We start from the raw sequence: 26,037 nt of genomic DNA on the forward strand, positions 1-26,037 counted from the left end.
GAATATACAGATAAGTAGAAAAGTTACCTATTGTGCTACCACTTAGCTATTTTCCTTTTTGGTACACATTTTTGTTATGAAGTTGTTGGTGGACTCTGTTGTATAATCCTGCATCCTGCTTTGATTTCCCATGTAATATATGCTTATGATACATATAATAATACACATTATAAACCTCCTTTTTAATGGCTTTATAAATCTGTATCATGAGATAGACAAGTCAAAGCTTACAAAAAGTACATTGACATCCTACTTTATTTACATGCTACACCTAAAGGTTGTTGATACTGTGCACTTTCGTGTGTAATGTATGTGTTGCTTATGGATTCTTTGCAGCACCAGATGCCTCTCTTCCGGAAGAAGATGGTGTGGGAAATCCTTCATCAGCAATTGCTGTGAGAATGCCCTACCCAGTCCCTCCAGCTGCTGGTGATTCTTTCACGGATGGACGTTTCCATATACCTCATGCATTGTGGGTTAAAAAGTCCCTGCATCACCTCTGTTCTCACAGGTACTGAGCTGTCAGAAGTGCATGAGGCCTCTCTCTGCACCCTAGTCCTGACTTGGTGTGCAGAGGGCTGCTTGCAACCCTGTTTATAAGGCCGTGCCTGCTCAGAGCCCTGGACTATTCAACCCACACAAGAACAAACGCTAATTAATATTTTTTTTTTAGAAGATTTTTTTTTTCCCCTGTGAATGTGGGAAATGCAGCATTTATTCTATGGGTTTTTTTTTTTCTATGTGTTTGTTCACGTGTCTTCATTTGCTCACTCATTTGCAAACATAATGGGCAGTGGCTCTTTTCTGCTGCTCTTTTAAAGTTAACTCTAAATTACTTGTTTGAACTATTTATTTCTGAAAGGAATGTTAATCAAGCTGCCACTCCCTGCTGAAGTTCAGGAGGAAATCAGTGGGGGTAGGAAGGAAGGGTTAATTAACTGCTCTAACGCCGGAGCAGTAACTGCCAACTTGAAGCTGGAGGTCTTTCTTCCGAGGCTTGAACATGCCGGGAGAAGCACTGTGGGGTAGGCTCCGGTTGCCTTTCAGAGGAAGTCCCACACTGCAGCACTGGCACGGTGTTGTGGAAAAGTGGAACTGTGGCCAAGGAACTCTGGCTATCCAAGTGTCTTCAGAAGAATGTCGTAGTCGTCCTAAAGAGACTTCCCTCTCTGGAAATGAGGTGACTTGGCTGTTCTTGAAACTGGATTTGAAGTACCTGTAAACCCTAAATCTTCATTTTCATCCCAGATCTGGTTGAGTATAAATCTCAGATAAGTAAGGGCTGGCCTGAGCTGTTCATTTCAAAAGATACTATTCAATTTAAAGCTATTTTTCCTCAGAGTTTTTTTTTCCCCTATATTAATGAAGCTGAAATTAAGTTCTGTACTCATTAGGATTCACATCTCCCTATCCCACCCCCACTGAAATCCGTGGAAGATTTAGTACTTGGCTCTGAGGTTGCCAGTTATACAGTAATCTATTTTGCATATGAAAGTTTGTATTTAACTGTTTTGTTCATTAAAAACCTTACAGTGATTACACATATTTAACTTCAGAAAGTTTAGAGTTGGTCAGAACATATTTTGCAAGATCTAGTGCCTAGTGTTGCTTTTCCAATGTAATAAAAGGTTGTCTGGCAGAACCTGAAAAGTATTTGCTGAAATGATTTCTAACCCTTTCGCTTACTTAAACCTCCCACACTTGTCCTAGTTCACAAAAGCAAGAGGTAAAACCAGAAAAATTGGGCATGTGTTAGCTATGAACCAACATGCCTGCCACCTGGAGGGCCCAGGCTGCTGCTCTCCAGCCAGTTTTCCCTGAGATGTGTCAAAGTTTTCATACAGGATCTGGGATCTGTGATGTGGATTGAAACTGCTGTGCCTACTTGATGGTCAAACCAGAGGACTTAAGTGTGCTTAAGTGATGATTAAAAAGTGTGAGCCAGTTGGGCTGAGTCTCCCTCAAGCTTAGGCTGTACAGAGAAGCCTTCCTGCAGCCTCCGTTTATTTCCTGAGGCTGCTGGATCTGTGCCAGCGAGTATTGGATCAGGCAGCTGGCACAGCCAGAAAAGGCCGGAGATTTACTGGGTCAGCAGTACGCTGAATACCTGGCTCCCACTTGGCACTAGTAGGTTTCAGCTGAGAATTTAGCACCTTGGTTAAGATTTGTTCCATGCGGGGTAAATCCTGTTAGGAATGGCAGTTTGTATTCTGCCCAAATGAGTGATACTGGGGGGCAGTGTAATTTGTATTACAAGCATTTGAAAGGACTTCTTTAGAGCAGCGTTCACTGAGCTTTCCGTTAATGTGGCTCTTTAGGATAGCCCTTAATCTCCTAGGACATAATGAAGTTGATGAGAACAGAGAGTTAAGGTGGAGAATGGCATTCTGAATACCTGACCTTGAATTCCTAAACTGAATAGGAGATACCGCAGGCCATGCTTCTCTAGGTACTGATGTGTCTCTCGGTGCAGAGAAGCTTGTTGGTGATAGAATTTTAATATCTAGACAGTTTATGAGAAAAGCAGTCAGGTGATAAAAACAACTGTTGATTTTTTTTTCAGTAGTAGATTATCAACATTAAAGCCAGCGTGAGAGAGAGATCTATAGATACATTTTAGCTTGGGGGTCTGAAAAAAGATGGAATGAACCATTGTTCTTTTTTAGTAGACAGTGTCTCCTAAAAATTGATAAAGAAGGAAAAACCAAACCACAGCTGTTGGTGAGCAAGTCTTATCTTTGACCTTTAAGCCAGGATGAGGGTGGGAGGGAAACAGTTGGGGAACATGGAAGATGTTCAGAGCCCCACATTCTACCTCAGTTACCTACAGCTGTTAGATCTGATCTTTTCCTCCTCTCAAATCCTAAGCACACTCGGGGAACTCAGTGTCATATGGCGAATGTTTGCCTGCACTGTGAGGAGTTGCTTGGTGCTGGGACCAAGGTGTGGGTGCGGGGAGAATCTGGTCTTGGAGATACATTGAATCTCAGACACAAATAAATAAATATGGTAGAGAAATTTAAGTTGGGAATAACCTTAGTGCTATAGTTAAGCTACACTATTTAAACTGGCTTTTGTGAACTAATTGGGAACCTAATCTCTTTATGATAATTTCTTTGATAAAAGCTCTAAGTACCCAATAGTCAAACAAATTTTTGGTACTGTACTTGTCTGGAAGTTAGGGATCTAAGTGGCTGTATTGCTTTGATTTTTTTTTTTTAATTTACCTAATATATGTAAGGAAGGGTTTCGGTGTTTGAAGTAGGTGTTGAGTTTATCTATTTACCAATAAACTCAACTCTTCAATTCAGTGGCTTTCAATGTTTTAAATTACAACTCATAGTTATAAATGTGTTTTATGTTGTGACCAGTATACACATGCATATATATTATGTGATCATATATGGACACAAAAGTTTTACAAAAATATTTATCCTTACTACACTGATATTTTTCTTTACTTTTTTTTTTAAAGTGGGTTGTGACCACCACATTGATTTCTCAGCCCACTAAATGGGTAGAAATCCACAGTTTAAAAAACAGTGCTTTAAATGACCTGACAGCAAGATGCAAATTATGTTTAAAACTACATAGCTTAAGGCCACAAAAATATGATAAATGTGGGGTTGTTTTGAGGTGAATCAATCTAAATCGAGGAAAACAGGCCAGAAGTTTTCAGATCGTCGGTGGAAACGTGTTGTAAGTAACCCTTGTTCTTCAGGTCTTTACACTGGCATTTTGTAAAATACGTTCAGTAGAAGCCCTGTTTTATGTAGGATGTAAAACAAAGGGTTCTATGGCCCAGTGGATGTGTGCACCATGTCCTTTCCTCCTGGGAATGCATGGCAAACATAATAAATTAATGTCTTAAACTAGCGTGTCTGAAAACTTGGACATTGAGCCCCTTTCTGTGTAACATCTGGGGAACTGTTTTATGAATACAGTTTGGGAAGTCCCAGGGGAAATGACATGGAGTTCCACCGCCCCTCCTTACCCTTAGCAGATACACAGACTGCCTCCTTAAGGGCTTAGGGTGATCATAAGTCCATGGTGCCACTTACATTTTTCTTTAATTGTATCAATAGGTGTTCATAGTAGAAAAATAAAATGCTGATAAAAGGTAAAGAATAAAGAGTTCTGCAAACCCACCACCCAGAGTTAATAACTCTTAACATTAACATGTTGGTATATACCCTGGTCTCTGGTATATATACCCTTCGTGTAAGTGTGATAAGTGTGTGTGTTGTGCATGCTTGTGCATGTATTTATTTCTTGTTATTAACAAATGTGGAATCATACTATACATGTGGCTATATAACCCCTTTCCACTTAATTTATTTGAACATATCTCATGTCAATAAATATTGACATTTTAATTGCTGTGTAGTGTTCCAGAGTATGGTTATAATAATTTATTTAATCAGTATTGTTAGACATACCATCTTGTACAATGTTTCAGTTATTCTCTTAGGAAAAATTCTTAGAGTTAAAATTTCTAAATGAAAGCTACACTTTTTTTTTAAATTAGAGGAAAAAAATCACGCATTGGTATTTTGACTTCTGGCACAGGATGATTATTTGTATCTATTGACTTAAGTTCTGTAATATTTTTCATGTGTAGGTCTTTGGGATAAGTTCATTCTGAGAGATTTAATGTCTCATTTTAGTGGACAATTTTATCTGTTTTCAACTACTGTACAAAAAAATTTTATTATCGAAGTTTTAAGACATACACAATCATCACTCCCTTTCAGCTGTTACTAAAATTGGCTTATCTTGATTCACCTTTTTTTTTTCATGGGGGGTGTCTGGAGTATTTTAAAGTAAAACTCTGACATGTCTTTCTACCTAAGTACTTAAGAATGTCTCCCTAACAAGTATCTTTTTTTAAAAGCCTATCATTTTCACACCTAATAAAATTAGTAAGAATTTGCTCATACCATCTAATACTCAGTTCATATTCAAGGTTCCCTGATTATTAAAAAAAAGTTTTATTATATTCTTCTAATCAGGATATATAATGGCTGAATGATGGCTCCTCCAAAACATGCCCACATCCTGATCCTTGGAATCTGTGAATATTACCTTGTATGGCAAAAGACGTGATTAATGATCTTGAGAAAAGGAATTTATCCTGGATTATCTGGGTGTGCCCTAAGTGTAATCATATGCCTTATAAGAAAGAAGCAGATTGTTGAGACAGATGAGGCAGAGGCGTTGAAGTGGGCCTGGCAGTGTTTAATACCCATTTTTGGGTATAAACAAAATCTGGAAAAAGATACCTAAGGGTTAATAATGGTTGGCTAGACAGGCTTCGTTTCTTTCCACTTTATAAACTTGTGTTTGGAATTTTAAAAAAGAAGAGGCAGTGAGACTACAGAAGCAGAGACCGACTGGAGTGATGCTACCACAAGCCGGGGAGGCCTGGAGCCACCAAAGCTGGAAGAGCCTTCAGAGCGAATGTGGCCCTGCTGACGTCTTGTTTTTGGACTTCTGGCTCCGTAACTGTGAGAGAATAAATTTCTGTTTAAATCCATCAAATTTGTCGTACTTATAGTCCAGTTGCAGGAGACTAATACAGGGCCCAGTAAAATGTACACATTGCCTTTGGTTATCTCTCTTGAGTTTCTTTTATTCAACAGCAGTCTCCTTCCTTGTACTGTTAGTTATTAGAGAAACTCAGTATTCCTGTGGAAAATCCCACTTTTAGATGTAGCTTATAGCTCCTTGGTGGTGCTTAACCACTTCCTCTGTCCCTTGTATTTCATGTAAACTAGAAGCTTGATCTAGAAGCTTGATCAGATTCAGGTTGAATTTATGAGGCAAGGATACTTCATTAGTGGTCCTGTTGTGTTGCATCATGCCACACACAATGTCTGCTTGTTCCACTTACTGGTCCTTAGATTGATCTGTGGTTCAGGCTATGAGTCCCTATTCATCTTTCTCCTCTTGGTTTTAAATTTAATTGATGATCCATTATTTCAGTTAGAGGTACAAAATGATGATTTTCTCATTCTATCATTCTTTCTATGTTAATTACCTTGAATTCGTCTATAAAAGAAAAACTTATCAACTAATTTGGTCACCCTGAAATGAACTTTATATAGGAAAAAATGAAATTTAAAAAATTTATTTATTAAAATAGTTGATTTACAATATTATATTAGTTTCAAGTGTATAACAGTGATTCAGAAATTTTATAGATTATACTCCATTTAAAGTTGTTAATAAGATATTGGCTGTATTTGCTGTGCTGTACTTATCTTTGTAGCTTATTTATTTTATAATAGGAGTTTGTACCTCTTAACCCCCTACCCGTATCTTGCCCTTCTCCCCTTTTCTCTCCCCATTGGTAATTACTAGTTTGTTCTCTATCTCTGTGAGTCTGTCTGTTTTGTTACATTTGTTTGTTTTATTTTTGAGATTCCACATATGAGTGATAACATACAGTATCTTTCTCTGACTTATTTCACTAAGCATAATACCCTCCAGGTCCATCTATGTTGTTGCAAATGGCAAAATTTCATTCTTTATGACTGAGTAGTATTGTGTGTGTGTGTGTGTATGTATGTATGTATGTATGTATGTATCATATCTTCTTTATCCATTCATCTGTTGATGGACACTTAGGTTGCTTCCATGTCTTAGCTATTGTAAATAGCACTGCTATGAACATATAGAAAGTCCCCTACTGTTATTTTGTTACTGTCAGTTTCTCCCTTTATGTCTGTTAATATTTGCTTTATGTATTTATGTGCTCCTTTGTTGGGTGCATATATAATTGTTATATCTTCTTGGATTGATCTCTTGATCATTATTTAGTTTTCTTCTTGTCTATTGTTAAAGTCTTTGTTTTAAAGTCTATTTTATCTGTTATAAGTATTGCTACCCTGGCTTTCTTTTGATTTCCATTTGCATGGAATAACTTTTTTTCATCCCCCTCATTTTCAGTCTGTTTGTGTCTAGATCTGAAGTGAGTCTTATAGGCAGTGTATGTGTGTGTGTATATATATATATTCCACTAGTGAATATCAGTGAAATCACTTATTTTTTAAATTACTTCAAGTAATTGTTTTCTCTGAGTGATTGCCATCAACTTGATACAGTTATTTGTTTTTGGTGTTCACAGATTTGCTTTTTTAAAAATTTTTTTAAAAACTGTAGGTACTGGGGATTGAACTCAGGACCTCATGCATGCTAAGCATGTGCTCTACGACTAGCTATATCCTACCCCGTGACCCTCTGAATTTGCTTTTTGCTTATGTTTTTAAATTATGTAAAACATAAACATTAGTCCAAGAGTAAAACTATGGCATAAGGTACATTCACAGTCTTGCTTTTCTCTTTCCCTGTGTAGATAACTTTTTATTAGCTTCTAACCTTCCCCTTTTTGAAAGTATAGCTAGACAAATATATATTCATATTTCTTTTTTAACACTAAAGATGGTGTATTAAAATGACTTATGCTTCTTGATTTTTAAAAAAAATTTATTCTGGATGTCACTCCTCATTCTTCTTTTTACAGCTTAATAACCCATTGTTTCAGGGTGCTGTGGTTCATTACCAGTCCCCTCACGGTGGATGTTTAGGCCGTCAATCTTTTTCTGTTATAAAGTATGCTGCGATGCATGTGCCTTGTTGATGTCACTCCCTATTTTTGCTAACATATATTTGGGATAGATTCCCAGAAGCAGAATTGCTGGGTCAAATATCTAGCATATGCAATTTGCCAAATTTTCCTCCACATTTTATATCACCTCACAGTCTTACCTGCAAGGCTTAAAATACTTACTCTTTGACTATTTACGGAACAGGATTGTCAACCCCTGCCCTACAGCACTGCAGTCCTTAACGTCCAGCCACCATCAGAGAGCACAGAGCAGGTAACGCGCCAGGCTTCAGAGTGGCCCAGGTCATTTCTGCTCACATTCCTTTGGCTGGAACTGTCTCATGTCCACACATACTGCACAGTAGACCAGGAGACCTGGTTGGGTGCCTAGGAGGAGACCATGGATTTTTTTTTCAGCAACTAGCACAGTATCACAATTACCAATTTTTGTCCTATTTATGACACTTCCATTCCCCCCCCAGACATACTGTATCCCCATATACCTTTTGCACATTTTTGGTCTGTTAACATAATACGTATTTTGGAACTGTATTATTGTGATTACTGTATTTTGCTTCCTCTCCAAGGGTATTTTTTGATATTTACATTCAGCTTCATTCAGCTCTAAATTTATATTTACAACGACTTAAGTACTTCTAGTTTAACTGGCTTCATTGGTCACACAATTTTTTTTTAAAACATGAGTTTCATTTGGCTTCATTTTAAATTAATTGGAAACATTTTCATTTACTTATTTACAAGAAGGACATAGAAATACTCTTATCTGAATCCTTGCAAATAGGAATGTTACTGAAGTTTTCACACGTGAAAGAGAACTTGACTGGGTGTAAAAGTTCTTAAGACACGGCTCTTTTTCGCTTCAAAACTAGCTTTCTGACTTTTAGTATTGGTACAGAGATATCTGAAACTAGCTTTATTTCTGCTTGGTTTTTTGGTTTTGTCAGTAACTTTTTTTGATGTCTGTATCCTATTAGAATTTTAGTTCTACCCTCAAAATATGCCAGAATCTATCTAGATCTGAATCTCTATTTTCACTTGTTTGTAGGAAGATACTAGTTTGTTGTGATGTACAAAGGCCATATTAACAATGGCTTACAGAAGATAGAATGTTCTCTCTCAGGTGCCAGTTTGAACCTAAGAAGTCAGTCCAGCGCTGAGGTAGCAGTGTCCCAGTGACAGGAGTCTTCCTTAACACTTGGCTTCCATTTTGTGTTTTAAGATGGCCATTCCAGCTCCACCACGTCTCCTGGCTCCACATCTGCATTCCATCCAGTGGGAAGGGCAAGTGCTGGGTACACCTTGGAGATGGCAAGTATGCATGTTCCTATCTTTTTAAAAAGTGGTTGCGTGAAACTAGACCAAGCCCTGCACTGGAGGTTTCCCATTCCAGTTCTGTATAGCTTATAATTATTGTCCATCTCCCGTGCTTTTTAGTGTTGAGTTGTTTTTGTTTGGTTGGATTTTTCAGTCTGTTTTTGGTGCACTTAATTTTTTTTTTCTTTTTTGATGTTTAATGGGAAATTGTAAGAAGGAACACTGAAGGCTGCTAAATAACCAGAATCCATTTTTGACTTAGAAGTCCCTTGTTACACATCAGTTAGAATCAAAGACTGACCGTTGTGTTCAAACTTTTTATTTTACAGATGAGGAGAGGCTGTGATGTGTACAAAGTTGTATCGCTAGAGTACAGGCAAGCAGGGAGAAAACTTCTGGGCCTGGGCTTTCTCTTATCTTCCTGATGAGAAAGCGAGACTCCCTAGAGATCCGGTACAGGGTGCCCGTCTCTGCCTTCAGGCCTGCCCTAGGATCATGGCGTGCTCCCCCGCCCCCGGGAAGCCCCCATCACCGCCTGTGGCTCTGTCCCTTGAGCAAGGCCTCTCATGCACACCATCCACTATTGTGGCTTTGGAATCTGTAGGATGTTGGAGCCTGGGGTAGTATTCCTTCACAATATGGTGTTTGAGAGCTGAGAGAAAGCAAGTCCCAGAGATGAGGGATGACTGGAGGAACTGAGAAGGGAGGACAGGACATCAGGAGAGTTGTCGGCAAACATTAGGAGAGTTGTCCTAAGTCAGGTGTAGCAGCCGCTGTGTGGGGGTTGTAGGGAGAGCGGATTTCAGATGGGTGGAAGGCGGACCTGAGACTGGGCTGCACGTGGACAGAACTGCCCGTCTTAAAGCCGCCGTTTCCCTTGCCAGCTGCTGGAGGGATTCTGGAGGACATTTTTCCAGATTAGAAAGTGGACCAAACGACCTCAAAGGTCCTTTCCCAATCCTGCTATTCAGTGACTCTAGGATTGAGACTAGGTTTTGCCAGGTTCAGAGGGTGACTGGAAGTAATTTTGTAGCTTTGGGAGAATTGGGGACATTCAGGAGTCATAGAAGTCAGTGAATATTGGAAATTGTTGAAATTACAGATAAGTTGAGGCCGGGATCAGATTCAGTTTGGTTCTTCATTCAGAGTTTGCCCTGGTCACTAGAATTTATTGAAGGTAAATGGGAATATTCTTCACTGTTACTGTCAGCCACATTTGAGAGATCAGGTTAGATCCTAACATGGGAACAAACCAAGTATCTTCTGTGACCAAATCACTGCTTTTACAAGAGAATACAGGGAGCCTCAAGGTCAGGTGAGAATCTAGTTTTGTTCCGTGAGGCTTCTCCTCATGCTGGCTGTTTCTGGGAGAGCAGGAGCTAGTAAGAGCACTTGTGGCTTCTAGAAAGACAGTGACTCTGTGGCTGCTGTGAGCTAGAATAGAAAATTAACCTGCATACAGGGTAAGTCTTAAATTTTAATTCACTAGTACCTTAAGGGGAACGGAGAGATGAAATAAAAGGTGGTGGTAACAACTGTCGGCACACATCAGGGGTATTTTCTAGTGGTGTTGTCAGACATGAGTGGTAGGAGGCCAGGGGCTTCCATTAGACTTCAATTGTCCTTTTATTTTGTGTAAAATTAAGTTCAATTAGGACTTTTTGTGATGTCAGGATGTCTTGTCAAGACAGGAAATGTCTGGGATTTACAGCAAAAAAAAAAATGAATTTAAAGTTTGTAATAGTCTGGGCCCGCATGCGGTGAGTAACCCATCAGAGCCCAGTGCACACACACAAGGCTGTTCTTGTTTACAGTGAGATACGACAGGATTTCGTCCTGTGAAGGGATGGTCTCGTGCTTGTGCTGCCCTTGGGATGTTCAGGAGAGCCAAGTCCAAGTGCTAAATAATCCAGCACTTGGGTTCTCAGAAAAATGGGTTGTGGGGAGAACATCTTCGCCTAGGAGCAAGGCCAGCTGGTCTGCCTCCTGTCTCTCCACGTGCACCCCCTTCATTTTTTGCAATGCTAGGACAGTTTCTGGGGCCTCTGTATGAGGGCAAGGCAGGCATCGTCTTAGTGCTTCCTTTCCTGTCTTTCACATATTCAGCAACAAGTATTTTGGAAATGGGCAGTTTAGGAGCTAGAATTAAACCTCAAATTCTGCCATCTGGGATAAAGGCCAAGGCATGAAATCTGAGCAGCGGAGCCGAGTGTGCCTTTTTGGAGGTTCCTGTGTCTCCTCTCTCCCATCCTGATTTAACAGATTCATTACCAAGCCCTTTGGCCTGTATTTAAAGCCCTTCATTTAAAGGTGTGCCATTTCTCTGTTCACCTGACTTGGAAAGGGGCTTCTAAGTGGAGCGGGATCATCCTTGTGCAACCTTATCATGTCGCATTGGTGGGAGTGCCAAGTACAAGCACCCCTGCACCCCACCCCCATTAGTCCGAGGTCCACCCTGTCCTTCTCTGTCTCCTGGAATACTTAGAATTGGGCTTCTGGGGGGGGGGGGTGAGGTACTTCTTCACTTAAATTGTCAGGCATGTTATCCTCTCCCTCTCCCCACATAGAAATAAGCTCTTTTCCTGACCAGGCTTAACGTTTCTTAAAGATAAGGGCCAGTCTCACCTGGTTACTGTGCAGTCAGTATCCACCCCTCTAGTTCTGTGGTTCTCCAGCACATACAGGACCCACCCAGAGGGCTCACTGAAACAGACTGGTGGGCCCCACTCTCAGAGTTTCTGACTCAGGTGGACCCCGAGAATCTGCATGTCTGACAAGTTCCCATCTGACAATGATGCTGCTGGTATGAGGACCACAGTCTGAGTGCCACTGACCTAGTGTAGCTTCTCCCAAGACCTGTCCAGAGGAACCAGCCTCCTCAGGGTAGCTTCCCAGTCCTGACAGTACACACTGCCTGGTTCCCGAGGCCCCCTCAAAGGTGGAGCTCAGCTGATGCTTTGGGATGGGCGATGCTTAGTAAAATAAGAGACCAAGACACCAGGATCTTGTTAGCTGGATATATTTCTTTTTTTTTTTGTTTGTTTTGTTTTTGTTTTTGTCACAGAACACTGTTTGCAGTAGAGGAAACTGGCATTGCAGTCTGGTGGTAAAATGGCTTGTTCACATAAACCAGTACATGTTCATCCTTTAGCGCAAAAAGCCCTAATGGCGTGTACCCTATTGAAATTCAGGACATCTCCAATATTCTCTCTCTCTGTTTTTCTTTGTCATCTTTTTTTTTTAAAAAAACATTTTCAAGGTTTGTCCAAAAGAAGGCCATATAGGTTCTTGGCTAGCGGAAGACAAGTCAGAATAGCTGTTGCACACTTGGACTGTCACCTTCTCCAGGCTGGCAGTTGATATCTTATTTTTTTTTCCAACTCATTTTTATTAAAAAAATAAAAAAATGCTCCAACTATCAGTTTTACAAAATCTCTAAGGGAAACACAAGAGCAAGGTGCTGAGGTAAAAAACACCTGAGGTAGCTTTTTTTGTGTGTTTTTTTCTCGTTAAAAAAATCTGTAAATTTAACGCCCTGGGCCAACGACCTCGTGTAAATTGCTATTTTCCTCCATTTTTTTTTAAAAGAAAGAAATCATTTCACTGAATATTGATGGCTTATACACCAAAATGTAAAAAGACAAAATACATTCTTTCTTTGTGGAATTTTTCTTTGTTTGGTTGGTTGGTTGGTTTGATGGGTTCCTGTTTTCCTCTTCCAAAATGCTAGGACAAGTACCATTGACTCTTGTTCTTTTGAGTAACCAAGTGTAAGTTGAGGCTGGTTTGTGTGTTTCGCTTTTGTTCCTTTTGTGTGATGTGATACTCAGAGCACTGCTTTGCCTGGGGGGTGCGTAGATACGGGAATTGAGACAGAGGGATGAGGGGATTAAAAAGAACAGGGGATGGAGAAGATGGGGAGGGAGGGAGGTGGGGGAGAGATAAACAGAGAGAGACAGAGAATTATATAGCAGTATGCAAAAACCAGTTTAAAACCTGTGAAGCAAAGAGAAATGGATGTGTGAGCTAGACAGGGATGAAGAGAGACAGAGTTTCCTCTTCAGAGAGACGGTATCCCTTCTGTTGACGTACACAGGTGATCCAGAACTGCCATGAGTGTCCTTCGACGAGATTTCCCTCCGGGTGAATTTTGTGTGGGTGGCCTTGAAGCTCCTTACTAAACCATTAGACCTCCCAAAGAATGACTTTAAAGTCTAGAAAAGCCTGCTTTCTCTTTACAAAGAAAGAAGAATTAATAATTGATTAAAGATTGGAGTTAGTTGAGTTATTTGATATATTATTTCTAAAATATATTAACGCTGCAGGCACCCTGTGGAGCCCACAGGCCACATATCTTAACATCTTTCCCCTTCTAATATGTACATACATGTACAGAGACAATTTTCCACAAAAAGAAAAGGGCGTGAATTTTGCTTTGCTTTGAACACGTTCACCTATGTTAGTTCAACTAAAAGGGATAGCGTGGTGGGCGTGAGGGAGAGATCCGGGTGGAGGGTGAGGTGGGCGGCGGGGAAGCCTGCAGAGGCCCCGGGGCGGTGGGGGGCTGGCTGGGGCCGCCCGCCCTCCCGCCGCCCCCCGGCCCCGGGTTCTCAGGGCCTCCGCAGACTTCGCGTTCCTCAGGATGGTCTTTGGTTTGCTCCCGATCTGGCTGGCTGTGTTTGGTCTCATTCTGTCAGGTGTTGGAAGGGCTACATTCATCCGTTGTTTGCTGGTGCCTGTGGGAGCCTCACTTGCTGCGCTGTGAGGCGACTCCCTGAGGATATTTCTGCTCCTGCTGCTTCACCTGTTGTACAATTTCCCTGATCTTGCGCTGTGCAGTCTGCAGCAGGGGAGAGGAGGGGGACGGGGGAAAAAAGGAACCCAGTTCTGAGGACAGGCAGTGGGGGGTGCAGAAGCGGGGCTGGGACTTGGGGGAAGGAGGTGGTAAACTCAGAAAGTGTCATCTACCCGCCAAAGCCCTTACTCTGGGGGCCTTTTCTGCCTGGAAGTCAAGTGGCAGAGTTCCCCACCCCTACCCTGCTGTGGGGCGGATGAGGGTTTGGGACCCCAGAAACTTTCAGGGAATTGCTGGACAGACAGGCTGGGAGGCAGAACCAGGGCACCGGTGACTAGGGACCCTGCAGGGTTCACACAGCATGCTCCTGGCTGCATGCGCGCCAGCTTCCGATGCTGCCCTCCCCACCCCCACCTCCCAGAGTTACCACGTTACTACGAAGACTGATCATGTACTGCTAGGAAAGATGGACTGTGAGAGGGATAGGGGAGAAAGTGAGAAACTGGCCTAGACACTACCCTGAACAATCGGGGGAAATGCACGAACCCAAACCTGCCCCCTCAGCACCCTAGTGCTCCCACTGCAGGGAGAACCCTAAGACCGAACTGCAGGAGCGTGGTTCAGACCCACGTCTGGGCGCTGGAAGAGCTGGGAGGGGAGAGCGTAGGGGCTGTGGCCGGGCTCTGTGTGGAGAGGTCTCAAAAGGCGCTCTGGGAGCAGGGGCAGCAGCAAGACAGATGACTGTCCCTGACAGTCAGGTCTCCTGGCAGAGGCTCTGCGTTGAGAGCACACACTGACATTCAGAGCAGCCTTCAGTGCCAGCTTAGAAGCCCCCGCCCCCTAAAATAAAGGCATCAAAATGAACCGGGCCACACGATGTGGAGTCACTGGCCCGTCTGACTGGAAGAGGAGCAGCTGTGTGGAGCCCCGTGTCCTGACGGGGTGGGAGGGAGGAAGGGGTGTCGTCATGAGGTGGAGGCGAAGAAAGAGAAAGGAAGGTGTCCTGAGATGAGTTTAACCCATAACAGTGAGTTTCTGGCACCCAGGCAGGCTCTTGGCGCCTGGCTGGGTTCCCCGCAGATGGCCCTTGCCTGGTATGTGGCTCCTAGCAGGGGAAGACTGGGACTGAGGCCTGAGTAGGAAGGCGAGGAGACAGGAGAGCTCACAGCTCAGCATTTCAGGGGCTTGAGATGTGCTGGCTTGACTCCAAAGCCCTACCCTCTTCCTCAGGTTCCTCTGGCAGGCCCAGGGGAGTTCGGCGAGCTGAGGAACACCCACCCTGCCCTGTTCCGTCCACGTGTACCCAGGGTGGGGTGCAGGGCCTGGGGCCACCTGACAGGTCACCAAGAGCTGAGAGACTTGAAAGGAGATTAGCAGGAGAGATGGACTCTCACAGCACAGGTACCTGGCTGGCAAAGAAATGCCCAATAATTCTGACAATCACTTCCTCATTTTCATCTGGCGTTTGGTCACGAGGCACGATGACTTCTGCACTGGTTAAGTTCTGTAGTTCATTCACCTGTGAAGGGAGAAGAGTGGGCTCAGGAGGAAGTGGAGAGGGCAGTGACGGAGGGCAAGGAGGCTGCAGCTGCTCCCTTTCCTTCCATCTAGGATGCCACTGGGGGCGTCCCCGGTGCAGGTCCCACGGGGCCATGCTGATCGGGGCCCTGGGAGGCTCAGTGGCACGGAGAGGGAGTACAGCCCCTGATTTCATGAAGCTGCTTCCGGGGTGAATCCTCATTCCAGAGTTCCTGTCAGTGTGGCTCCTACACAGGCTCACAGTTCCCCCAGGCTTCCCGATAATCCGGGGGGAGCATCGCTCCTGGACATGCTCTCCCGGGGCCCACCGTGAGCTGCCACCGCCCCTTGTCTGACTCGCCAGAGCAAACTTTCCTTTCGCATTAGGCCCTGCTCTGTTCTCCGCTCTTCACTTTCATTCTTGCCTCCCTCCCCCTGGATAGCTCACTTGTCCCTGCTGCTAAGTTCCTCTCAGGCCCACCTCCTAAAGCTGTCAGCCCAGGCTGGTCTCCCCTCATCTGAAGCCCATTTCCTGCGCCTCATCACCAGCGTCAACAAAACCGTACCCCCCGAGGGCTGGTCCCCGGCCCCGGCCTCCGAGGGCACAGATGGTTCGGCACGTGCTCAGCAGACAGCTGACAGATTCAAGGGGGTGCTAAGAATTCAGTGACTGGTTCTAAAGTAACCAAAGAGGACATCGAAGAGCTCAGAATTCTCCTCCCCGTGGACTATCTGCTTTCTTTTGCCTCCTGCATCCAATACATTCCTAGATCTGGGGAACCATCTGCAGTCCATGCAACTGTATTCTTTTGCATAAAGGTGATTGATTATACCTAGAACTTGGCTGTGATTCCTTTGGTGTAAAGATAAAAGATAACAGCGCTCGCACACACACAGGAGTCTAGTGAGCCCCCAGATTCCTGTTGCCTAACAATCACTTTGCCATCATGCACTGGCTCTGCCAGACCTTCTCAGGAGTCATATTCCTGCCACATAGGTAAGGCGTATTCTTGAACACACCTGTGTCTGACAGACTATCTGCTCTTCCCTACAGGCTTGAGTTAATTCCTGGGCACTTTTCAAATTACATTGTGTTACTGCCACCTTCAGGCTGAAAACCTTGATTAATTGTTTAAACTATTTCCTTCTCACCCACCACCTTATTGCTAAACTAGCTCTTCTGTAGTAGATGGCTATTTTGGGGAAATAGCCAGAAGACAGAATCTGGAGGTGGGAGAGTCAGGGCCCCTGGAGGCATTTGTCAGGAGAAGTTGAAGAGCCAGACCCCATGGGCCTGTGAAACCTAGAGAAGATGACAGCCTGCCACATGGGCTTGGGGACACCTCACTTTACTGCACTTTGCTTTGCCGCGCTTCACAGATACTGCGTTTTTTACAAGCTGAAGGTTTGCAGCAACCCTGCATCAAACAAGTCTGTCAGCGCCATTTTTTCAACAGCATTTGCTCACTTTGTGTTGGTGTCATATTCTGGTAATTCTCACAATATTTTAAACCCTCCACTAGCAAAAAGATTATACTTTGCTGGCAGCTCAGATGATGGTTAGCATTTTTCAGCAGCAAACTATATTTTAATTAACTGTTCTTTTAGACATAATGCTATTGTATACTTATTACAGTCTAGTATAAACATAACTTTTATTTGCACTAAGAAACCAAAAAAATTGTGTGACTCGCTTTATCAACTGCAGTGCTCTGGAGCCAGATCCCACAGTACCTCCAAGGGGCGCCTGTGGACTCTGGGTGGGACTGCACCCGCTACTGTTTCCCTGCTGCTACCCGTGTGGGTTTACAGGGGCAGGAAACAGCCTGCCTGGCTCAGCACCACGGACTTGAGGCCTTCGATTCTGGATGATGCTAATTACATTTTGTCTTGAAGAGCCATTGGGGGTCTGAGGGAATTCAGGAGGGGAGACGAAGCCCATGGAGCGCACTCACGGTTTTGCCGCCCTTGCCGATGACGCGGCCGGCCGTAGAGGAGGGCACTCGGATGTGGGCTTCCAGCTTCACCTCTTCTTTGGGGTTAAAGAAGTTTTCTTCTTTTAGTTTCCCAAAGATCCGTCCCTGGGCCTGAGAAAGCAAGACATGGCGGGTGACTCTCACCCCTCTAGACAGTCAGCTGCCAGTCACTCTGCTTTAGCAGCGCTGCTAGGGAACTGGCAAGTCTGCGCCACCGCACATCCCAGCCCCAAGCTCACGGGCCGGACACCGGGTGGCCGGGCGCCTCCTCAGCTCGCTCAGACCTGGCGGGCGTGCGCTGCTGCACCCAGTGAGGGCACCTGGCAGACATGCACGGGCACACCTGTGTGTCGGGGTTTCCACATGGTCGCACAGGAAGCTTACTATTAAGTCTAACTTCCATATCCCCAGCACCTGCAAAGTCTGATTGAATGAATTTATCCGGGGGATTCTTCCTCCCATCACAGTAGGTTGAGACTTCTATTAAAGGGTGGAGGGAGGGTGGTGGTGATGGGATTTGCTGTTTGATGTCTAACTCCTGAGCCTGTGTAGCCAAGAGGCTGCTGTTCTTTTTTTAAAAACCTTTAAGAAAAATTGAGGTATAATTTACATAACCTAAAATTCAGCATTTTAAAGTGCCCACTCCAGTGGTTTTTAGTATACACAATGTGTAACCTGAACATTTCCATCCCACTTCCCCAAATAAAAACTGTACCTATTAGCAGACAGTCCCAGTTCCTCCCTTTCGCCAGGCCCTGGCAACCACTGGTCTGCTTTCTGTCTCTATGGATTTGCCTTTTCTGGACATTTCACATAAGTGGAATCTATAGTATGTGGTATATTGTGTCTTCTTTCACTTAGCGTAGTGTTTTCTAGGTTCATCCGTGACGTAGTATACATCAGAATTTCACTCCTTTGTGTGGCTGAATGATACCCTAGTATGTGGATAGACCACATTTTGTCTATCCATTGATGAATTAAAGGGTTATTGTTCTTGAATGTTTCCACCTGTGTTAATTTTTCTACTCAGACATATTTTAAATATTTTTAATAAGGATTATACTTTTATAAATAAATGTTTGACTTTTAGAAAACTCAAGTTATAATTCTCCTAGCGGAGAAAAGAGCAAAAACAAAACAACGCACCCCACCAAACAACTTCCGACAAACCGAGCGACTTCCCCTCATACCCTGTGTTTGGGTCCCATCTTCAGAACCGCGACTCAGGGATAAGAGATGTTCCCGAGGGGGTGCTGTCTGCACTGACAGACGATCCCCTTTTCCATGGAGGGGAGGGGAGGGGGCTCCCGGCAGAAGGGGCAGGCTGGAGGTGGGGAAGACAGGGTGGCTCTGAGACTAGTGAGCGGCGGCAGAAAAGGTAAGGAAGGCTGGGCCCCAAAGAAAAGCCCGAACTAGCCTCTGGAGTGGCTGTCCCTCCTAAGGCCCTCAGCCTCCCCTACCAGGCTGCCCTGTGCCCACAGGGCTGAGGGGGTTCTTGGCACTGACCTTGAACTGGGCTTCAGGTGGGCCGGTGATGATGACCATCCTTTCGCTGACGTCTGGGCCTTCCGCTGGGGCGATCTGTGGTTCATAGGGGAAGGGAAATGCTGCTTCTGGGCTCTGTCCTCCTTGTGGACAGCACACCCACTATCAGGAGATTAGAGAACTCTGCCTTTGCACCTGGCGCTTTGTCTGACCCTGCTGCTTCCACTCGGGGCCTTAGGAGATTATGACCACAGTGCCCAGGATCAAATTTGGGTCTCCAGCCACCCAGGCCGAGTTGGAAGCAGGTTAGCAGTTACTGCCTGTCCCTGCCCTACGCACCAGCAGTGACTGGCCTCCTCTCACCAAGGAGCTCCACCAACCCACCCAGGGCCCAGAGGGGAGGAGCAGCTGGTCTGCAGAGGAGTTAAGTTGGAGCCAGCCTGCAGGGAAGGGAACCCTGGTTCTCTTTCTCTGCTCTTAGGCAGCTGGCTGCCAGGGACAGTCAAACTAGAGCGGGTGCAACTAGGCCCAGCTCATGAACAGCTCATCCACAGCACATGAACCAACTGTGATGGCACCAGAGCAAGAATGAGGACACCTTGGTTCCCATGCCGGCTCTGCAAGTCCCTCCCTCCCCAGGGGTAAAACATGACGGCTGAACCTGGAAAGCGTGAAACCTCCTACCCTCTCTCCGTGAATCTGATGCCTTCTATAACACAGCTCAAACAACGGGTCAAGCATGCATTTTTTTGATAGAGATCCTCTTTACATTTTTTCCCCCTGCGTACACTGCCTTATTCCAAAAACCTTTAAGGTAGCTTTAAAAATAAATATAATGTAGCAAGATTAGAATTAATTTAAACTAAGCTGAGTTAAAAGTCCAGGCATTTAGGAATGAGCTAGGAGTGAGGTGAGTTCACAGATCCCCCAAGTCCTATACACGTGCTCAGATGGGCCACAACGGACTCAGTTCTAAGCTCAGAGTAAATACAAAGAGGAGACAGGCTCAATTACTGGGTCATGGTGTCCCTAAAGCCAAACGAAGTCAGTGGCTTGGGGGAGACACCATCCCCAAGACTGAGCTGTTCAGAGTCGATGTGATTCACCACTGACAGGGCGTCACTGCAGTTACTGATTCTGAACCACGTGTCATAGCCTTGGGCTCCCCCAGGAGGACCTCCATCTCCACAATTTTTAATTTTGTTTCTTTCAGTACATGCCCTACACTGGGCTGCATCTGCAGGCCTCAGGGTCCCGTGTTGCTGTCCCAGCTTTACCGGGAGGACATGTCCAAGGCCTGCTATGAATCATGCCTGCTCTGAAAGGAGGGACCCTTCTACAAGACCTTCAAAGAGGATCTGGCCCTGACTACTCAGTGGCACGAGGATGAACCTGAGACACAGGTCACCGACCAGCGTTGCGTGAGGACTTCCCTTTGCTGCGGACAGACCACCTGCCAGCCTTCAACTGCAGGGCAGCGGCCTCAGCCAAAATACACAGGCTGCAGTGTGCCCAGGGGCTGAGGCCCTCCAGCCACACAGACTGGCCCCTGAGACCACTGGCAGGGGCCCCTGTCTCTATTTCCAGACCCATAGGCACCATCAAATCTAGTCCTTGTCTCCAAGAGTAAATAAGAGTGACAGGAGCACAGGCGTGGTGGTTCCCAGTTCGGACACATCCAAACTGAGAAGGGCTGAAAGGCTGATTCACGGTTCATCTCGACCCATTCAGTTCTCACGGCTGCCTTGCTCAGATTATGAAAGAAACTCCTTATCTCTGCATTGCCCAGTGTTCACAGCCCAGTCCAGGACTCTGAGAGCCACATGTGCCTCCTCCTGCGGCTCTGGAAGGACATTCCACAGGGATATTTCTCAAGAGGACCCCATCTTGTGACTGAAGCAAATGGAACCCAGAGAGACGAGGTGACCATCAAGATGATGGGTGAGCAGGGCTGGAGGAAGGATCAGGAATTGTGAGTGGCATTCTGACACTTGCTGGCCAGATGCTCTCAGGAAAGGTGGGTGACGGGGCTCAGCTCTTACCTGTAACCAAAGCATCTCTTGCATACACCTCCTCGATCCCAGCTTAGCCCAGCCCCTTCAGCACCCTGCTCCCACGTGTTAGTGTAAAGCTCTCCCCTGCCCTGGCAGCATCAAATATGCCTCTAGTTGGGGCCCCTGAAGACTGGCAAAGCAGGATTCGGTGGGGGGGGTGGTTCTGTGGAGTTAGTTCTTTAGAGACAGATGCTGTCACACACTTGTCAAGATAAAGGAATAGCAAAACTAGACTGAATTTTTAAAAGTAGGAACTGTCGCTAGCAAATGCTTGGCTTCCCTGGTTTCCTCTCCTCTCCTGCTCTGAACAGAGGCGGGGCTCGGGAAAGAGAAGCGGGGTGGGGAAGCAGGTTGTTGGCCTGCACGTAACCAGGTGACCAGGTGGCAGAGCCCGTTCTGCCCCCTGCTCCAGCCCGGCTGTCTCCGCCCATCACGGAGGTCACACCACCACTCAACTCTGCTGGGACACAGAGGGACTAAGGGGATGCTATGCAGGGAAGCCCAAGGGATTGACCCCTCTCTATTTTCCCGAAGGCTTGCTGGAACAATTCTGGAATAGCACTCCGGTTGCTATGGTGGAAAGAACACTGGACCAGAAATAGGATAGCCTGGTCCAGTCTTGGCTCTCAGTCTTTAGCTCTGTGGCCGTCAACACGTAGTGAAACTCTGGGCCCTGGTTCCTTATGGGCAACAGGGAGTGGAGAGTTACTGCTGCAACTTGCCCCAGGAGGCGCTCAGTAGCCTACAGGTCAACAGAACTGGTATCTAAGAGCCAGCCCTGCCACCTGCCTGCCTTGGCTGTGTCCTGTTACCCAACCAAGTCTCACCTTTCTCAGGGGAAAAAGGAAGGATTTGATGAGACAATCCCTCAAGTCCCTTTTAGTTGAAATGAGTCTCATTCTGTCCCCTGCACCACATCTCAGACAATGGGACTGGACACCTGGAGCGGCCCACGGGGCGCAGCCAGCCCAGCGGTCGTCCGCCTTACCCGTGCTACCGCAGAGGGCCGGCCCGCGCGGCCGGTCAGTACCGGGCTGGGGTCTCGCCCGCAACAAGCCTGCGGGGTGCAGAGGCCCGGGGCTGCCGCCACAGTCCACCCACACCTCAGGCTCTCATCCCGTCTGGGCGCTTTGCAGACGAGATAAATGAGTCCCAAGAGGGGAAATGATTTACCTACATCAAATTCTTTCCTGGTCTCACTGCAGTCCTCATTCTGCACGACTCAGAATGTTTTGTTTTTGTTTTTCCTCCAGCACACTTGCTGTGGGAGAAATTCCAGCTCTTCTTGGGGAGAAAGTGCAAGCATTCTTTCTCTCCAAGTCATGAGACTTCTTGTTCGGAATTCCGGGTTGTCCCATGGTAGCGAATTATTTTACGTAACAACGGAAACTCTGTTTCCGAAAAGTGCTTCATGAAGCTCAGGACGTGCTCAGCATTCTGCCCGTGAGTCAGAGCTGATAGCTGGGCTTGGAGCACGCCCAGGGTCGAATAATCCTCCCCTTTCAGCTTCCCTGACTTCTCTTCCCGCTGTGCTCTGGCGGGCAGGATGTGGGTCCGAAACTGCGGCTCCGTCCACACTCAGCCATGGCGTAAATCAGGGGCCTTCCTTCCTAAGCCTCCCAGTCCCAGGGCTGCGTCTCAGGTTATGTTACCAGCCTTTGTTTATCTAAGGTTTCATCACCGCTTTTCAAAGAGTTTTTCATTCAAATTGTTTTTTCACAGTTCAAGGGTTTCTGAAGCAGAAACTAAAGCACCAAGCACTGACAGCTGCTGAGTATACATTCTCACCCCCGCCTAGACCCCTCCCCGCGCTTGGGGGGCTCCTCAGCCTTTGTTTTATCTTCCTGAGGAGAGGACAATGGTGGCCCAAAGAGGACCCAGTTGGCTTATCTATTACTAGTACTTTTTCCTAATTCATTTCTTAGTTAAAAAAGAGTAAGAGAGGTAAAGATGAGAGCAGAGAGGAATAGTCCTGGGGGCAGCTTGTCCAGACCCTGTGGGATTTTGTCCCTGGATGGTGTGAGCGTGGCCCGGAATGGACAGAAGGAACAAAGGGCATGGGGTGGGCAGTGGGGATGGAAGAGGGTGGGAGACGGGCGCCTGCAGAAAGCAGCTTTACCTTGATGGAGGCCCCGGCAAATCTGGCCAGCTGTTTAATGTGCGCGCCTTTCTTGCCGATGATGGCTCCCACAGCCTGGGTGGGGATGAAGAGATTCACAATCTCCTGCTCTGGATACTGGAAGGACAAGACCAGACAGAAGACATCATTCCCACTGGGGCGACCCCGGTTCCCGTGGAAATGGCCGGAATCCCATATGGGATCCTTCGGCAGCCTGGGGCGCTGCAGGTGGGAAGCTGGAGGGATGAACCTGGATGTGGGCTGCACTGACTACATGACGACCAGAGTGCAAAATCCTCTCGGGCAGCTGTGAGTGTGCTGGATATGGCACACTGCCTGTTCACGGGCTTTCTGACAAGTGGTATGTATTTCTCCTGCATCTTCATCCAAGGAATCGGTAGCCATGAAGCTCACCTTGTCAGAGGGAACGGAGAGCTGCCTGGCCCAATTCGTAGGCAGGAGCGGCATTTTCACTGGAGTGAAACGAGACTGCAACTAAACCCACCCTGACAAGGCCACGCGGAGACGGCCCTGAGAAACGTGGGTGAGGCCACAGCGGTCCCTGCTTTCCCTGCTGTAGGGTCTTTGGGAATGACACGGCCCTTTGCTGGACTTGGTTTAGAGAACTTTGGCACCTCTGTTCTTGAACCCAACACCACCACCTGGTTTGACCCATTGCTCGCCCCTCTGCACCAGCGTCCTGCCACCAGAAGGATGCCGAGCGGGCAGCATCAGTGCTCCCGAGAGCCTCTAGTGCGCTCAAGTGCTGGGTGTCTGGTGTGCTTATGCTCCGTGATGTGGTCAGTCTACCAAGGACTGTGTGCTGCCCGCCCCAGGAGAGGCACTTACTGAGTGATGATGTGGGAACGGGCCGAACTGGTGAGGGGGGTACAAGCTGGAGAAGTATCCGGAGTGGGTCTGCAGCGGGAGAGAAACGGTCGTCAGCAGGGGTTCTCAGGACCACTCACCAAACACAGGGAGGCAAGATCCCAAAGGCAACCCAGGCTCCCTGCACCGTCACCAGGCCGCACAGCTGTCTGCACGCCTGTCCCTCTGCAGCTCAGACCTCTGTCCCCCCCCCCCCAAGACCAGAGAACTGGCTGGGTGAATGTTCCTCATTTCCGAGTTGAGCCAGGCTCTAGGCTTCCTAGGAACCCACTGCCACAGGAGGAGGGGCACACATTTCTTAATCTGCCCTCAGGCAGAGAGGCAGGGCCAGTGGCTTCTACTTTCTGAGGGATTATGAACCATGGAGCAAAAGAACAGAGTGCTAGGACAGTATTCAGGAGTTATTCTGAACAAGCAAAGGTGCTCCTGGGAAGTCAGAAGGAATGGAGATTGAGATAGAGAAACTGAAAACAAAATCAAGAGAGAGAGAGAGAAAAAAAAGAAAATGAAAGAATAAGGGGGAGGAGAAAGGCAAGGGACAGGAAGGCAAATGTGGATAGGAGAAAACAGCTATTAGGAAAACAGCATTAATTTTAAAAGTAGCTGCTTTTTACTGAATACTTACTGTGTACTAGGCATTGTGGTACTTTATATCTATTTATAAAATCTCTTAATCCTCACACCCGTCCTGTGAGACAGGAATACATCTGTTTTTGTATATTTTTATGGGCAGAATGTTAAGGAGAGTCAGAAAAGTCCAGTTCACTGTGCTTTACACATAAGGCTGAGTAAATGCTGGCATGACTATTACAGCATGGGGGTGGACACATGGCCATTACAGGAGGGGGTGGACAGCTCTGAGCACCACGGAACCAATCCCCGAGGGCCCATCTAGCAGTGGTCAGACACGATGAGACTTGGAGTTAGGGGGTACAGCTTTCACTGAGGGCCCATGAGCAAACCTCCTGGTGTCCTCCGTCTCCTGAATAACCAGTAGTGCTGGACTCTGAGCATAACTTTGCTGAGGACTCATTAAAGGTAAAATGAAACTATTCCTCTTTTTGAGCTTGGACAGTAGACTTCTGACCTCAGGGGTACTCTGGGTGCCCACAGCACCTGCTGGGGATGGAGGACGGAGCTCTGCCAAAGGAAGGGAACCATCCTGTAAATGCAAGACTTTGCTCTTACGACACGGAAAGAGGCTGCAATGACACCTCATGCCCACAAGAGGGGGCTATGAGACCAGCATTCACTTAGCAACCTCCACTTCTGCGAGGAAGCTGAGTGAAGATGGTTTTGGCTCCCTTGGTCCTGTCTCTTTCTTCAAGAGCATCAGCTCCTGACCCTTCTCCATGCAGGTCTCTGTCCTGCGCCACAGTGGGTCGGGGGGAAATTCCTGCAGCTTTTCTGTCCAAACAAAGCTCTACCTTGGCGAAAGGATGCTTCTGCCCCGCTCTCACCTGGAGGGCCTTTCCTTCAACTCTCAGCAGATACAGTTCTTCTGAATTGTGACTTGGCCTCTACACTGACAGGCCACAGTGTAGCTCCATCCGGGGTTTAAATACTTCCAACGTAAACACTATCAAATTAAGATCTACCACTTGGGTTAGGGGAGGGAGTTGAGTGTAAAACGATAAAAAGAATTAGTTTCCCACTCCCCTTTTCATTCATGAGTTACAGCTGGAAAACCGTTGTGTAGAAAGAATCCTGAACTCAGCAATCAGGAGCTTGTTTCTAGTTGGGGCTTCATCATTAATCTTTGTGGATACAAGCTGGGTTTTGGAGTCAAAAGACCCCGAAGACTTGAATCTGAATCACTAGCTCTACATAAGTTGAAATAAATTACTCAACTTTTCTGAACCTCATCCACAAATGGATTAAAATAATATCTATCGCTAACAATAAACAATAATCTGTCGTGAGAGTTTATTCAATCGTTTATTCATTCATGCAAAAGGTATTTGAGCAAAGCACTGTTCTAGGTTCTAGGGACTCAACTATTGAGACAGAAAAGGTCACTGCCACCGTGGAGCTTAGGTTCCGTGTCTGGGGAGACAGACAAGTATGTGAAAGAGAAGAACAGGAGGCCGCGAGGAAGGGGAGCTGTGGAGACGAGGGGCGGGATGGCCACTTCAGCTGGAGGGGCCTGGGAAGACTCTTGGAAGCGACCTCTGAGTTGGGAACCACGGAGGAGATGGAGTCCCATGCAAGGTACTGGGGAAGGAACATTCTAAGCAGGGTTCTTAAAGGTGCAGAGC

The 26,037-nt window shown here is 46.2% G+C and overlaps 2 protein-coding genes across 7 annotated transcripts in view; one reads left to right on the forward strand and one right to left on the reverse strand.

The window, feature by feature from the left end:
- SENP2 (SUMO specific peptidase 2) overlaps positions 1-1,650 on the forward strand; it is a 29,098-nt gene extending 27,448 nt beyond the window's left edge. For both annotated transcript variants that reach the window (XM_015236623.3, XM_006201006.4), the window contains exon 17: positions 337-1,650. In XM_015236623.3, the coding sequence (XP_015092109.1) occupies positions 337-399 (63 nt within the window). In that variant the 3' untranslated portion in view covers positions 400-1,650. The remainder of the gene's footprint in view (positions 1-336) is intronic.
- Positions 1,651-11,947: 10,297 nt separating this feature from the next.
- The window catches only part of IGF2BP2 (insulin like growth factor 2 mRNA binding protein 2), a 145,867-nt gene continuing 131,777 nt past the window's right edge, over positions 11,948-26,037 (reverse strand). For all 5 annotated transcript variants that reach the window (XM_072962482.1, XM_072962486.1, XM_072962470.1 and 2 more), the window contains 6 exons: positions 23,741-23,809; positions 22,892-23,008; positions 18,740-18,814; positions 17,213-17,344; positions 15,145-15,258; positions 11,948-13,784 (listed from right to left, as the gene is read on the reverse strand). In XM_072962482.1, the coding sequence (XP_072818583.1) occupies positions 13,692-13,784; positions 15,145-15,258; positions 17,213-17,344; positions 18,740-18,814; positions 22,892-23,008; positions 23,741-23,809 (600 nt within the window). In that variant the 3' untranslated portion in view covers positions 11,948-13,691. The remainder of the gene's footprint in view (positions 13,785-15,144; positions 15,259-17,212; positions 17,345-18,739; positions 18,815-22,891; positions 23,009-23,740; positions 23,810-26,037) is intronic.

This window comes from Vicugna pacos, chromosome 1 (genome assembly GCF_048564905.1).
Source record: "Vicugna pacos chromosome 1, VicPac4, whole genome shotgun sequence".
In the NCBI taxonomy this organism is placed as follows: Eukaryota; Metazoa; Chordata; class Mammalia; order Artiodactyla; family Camelidae; genus Vicugna; species Vicugna pacos.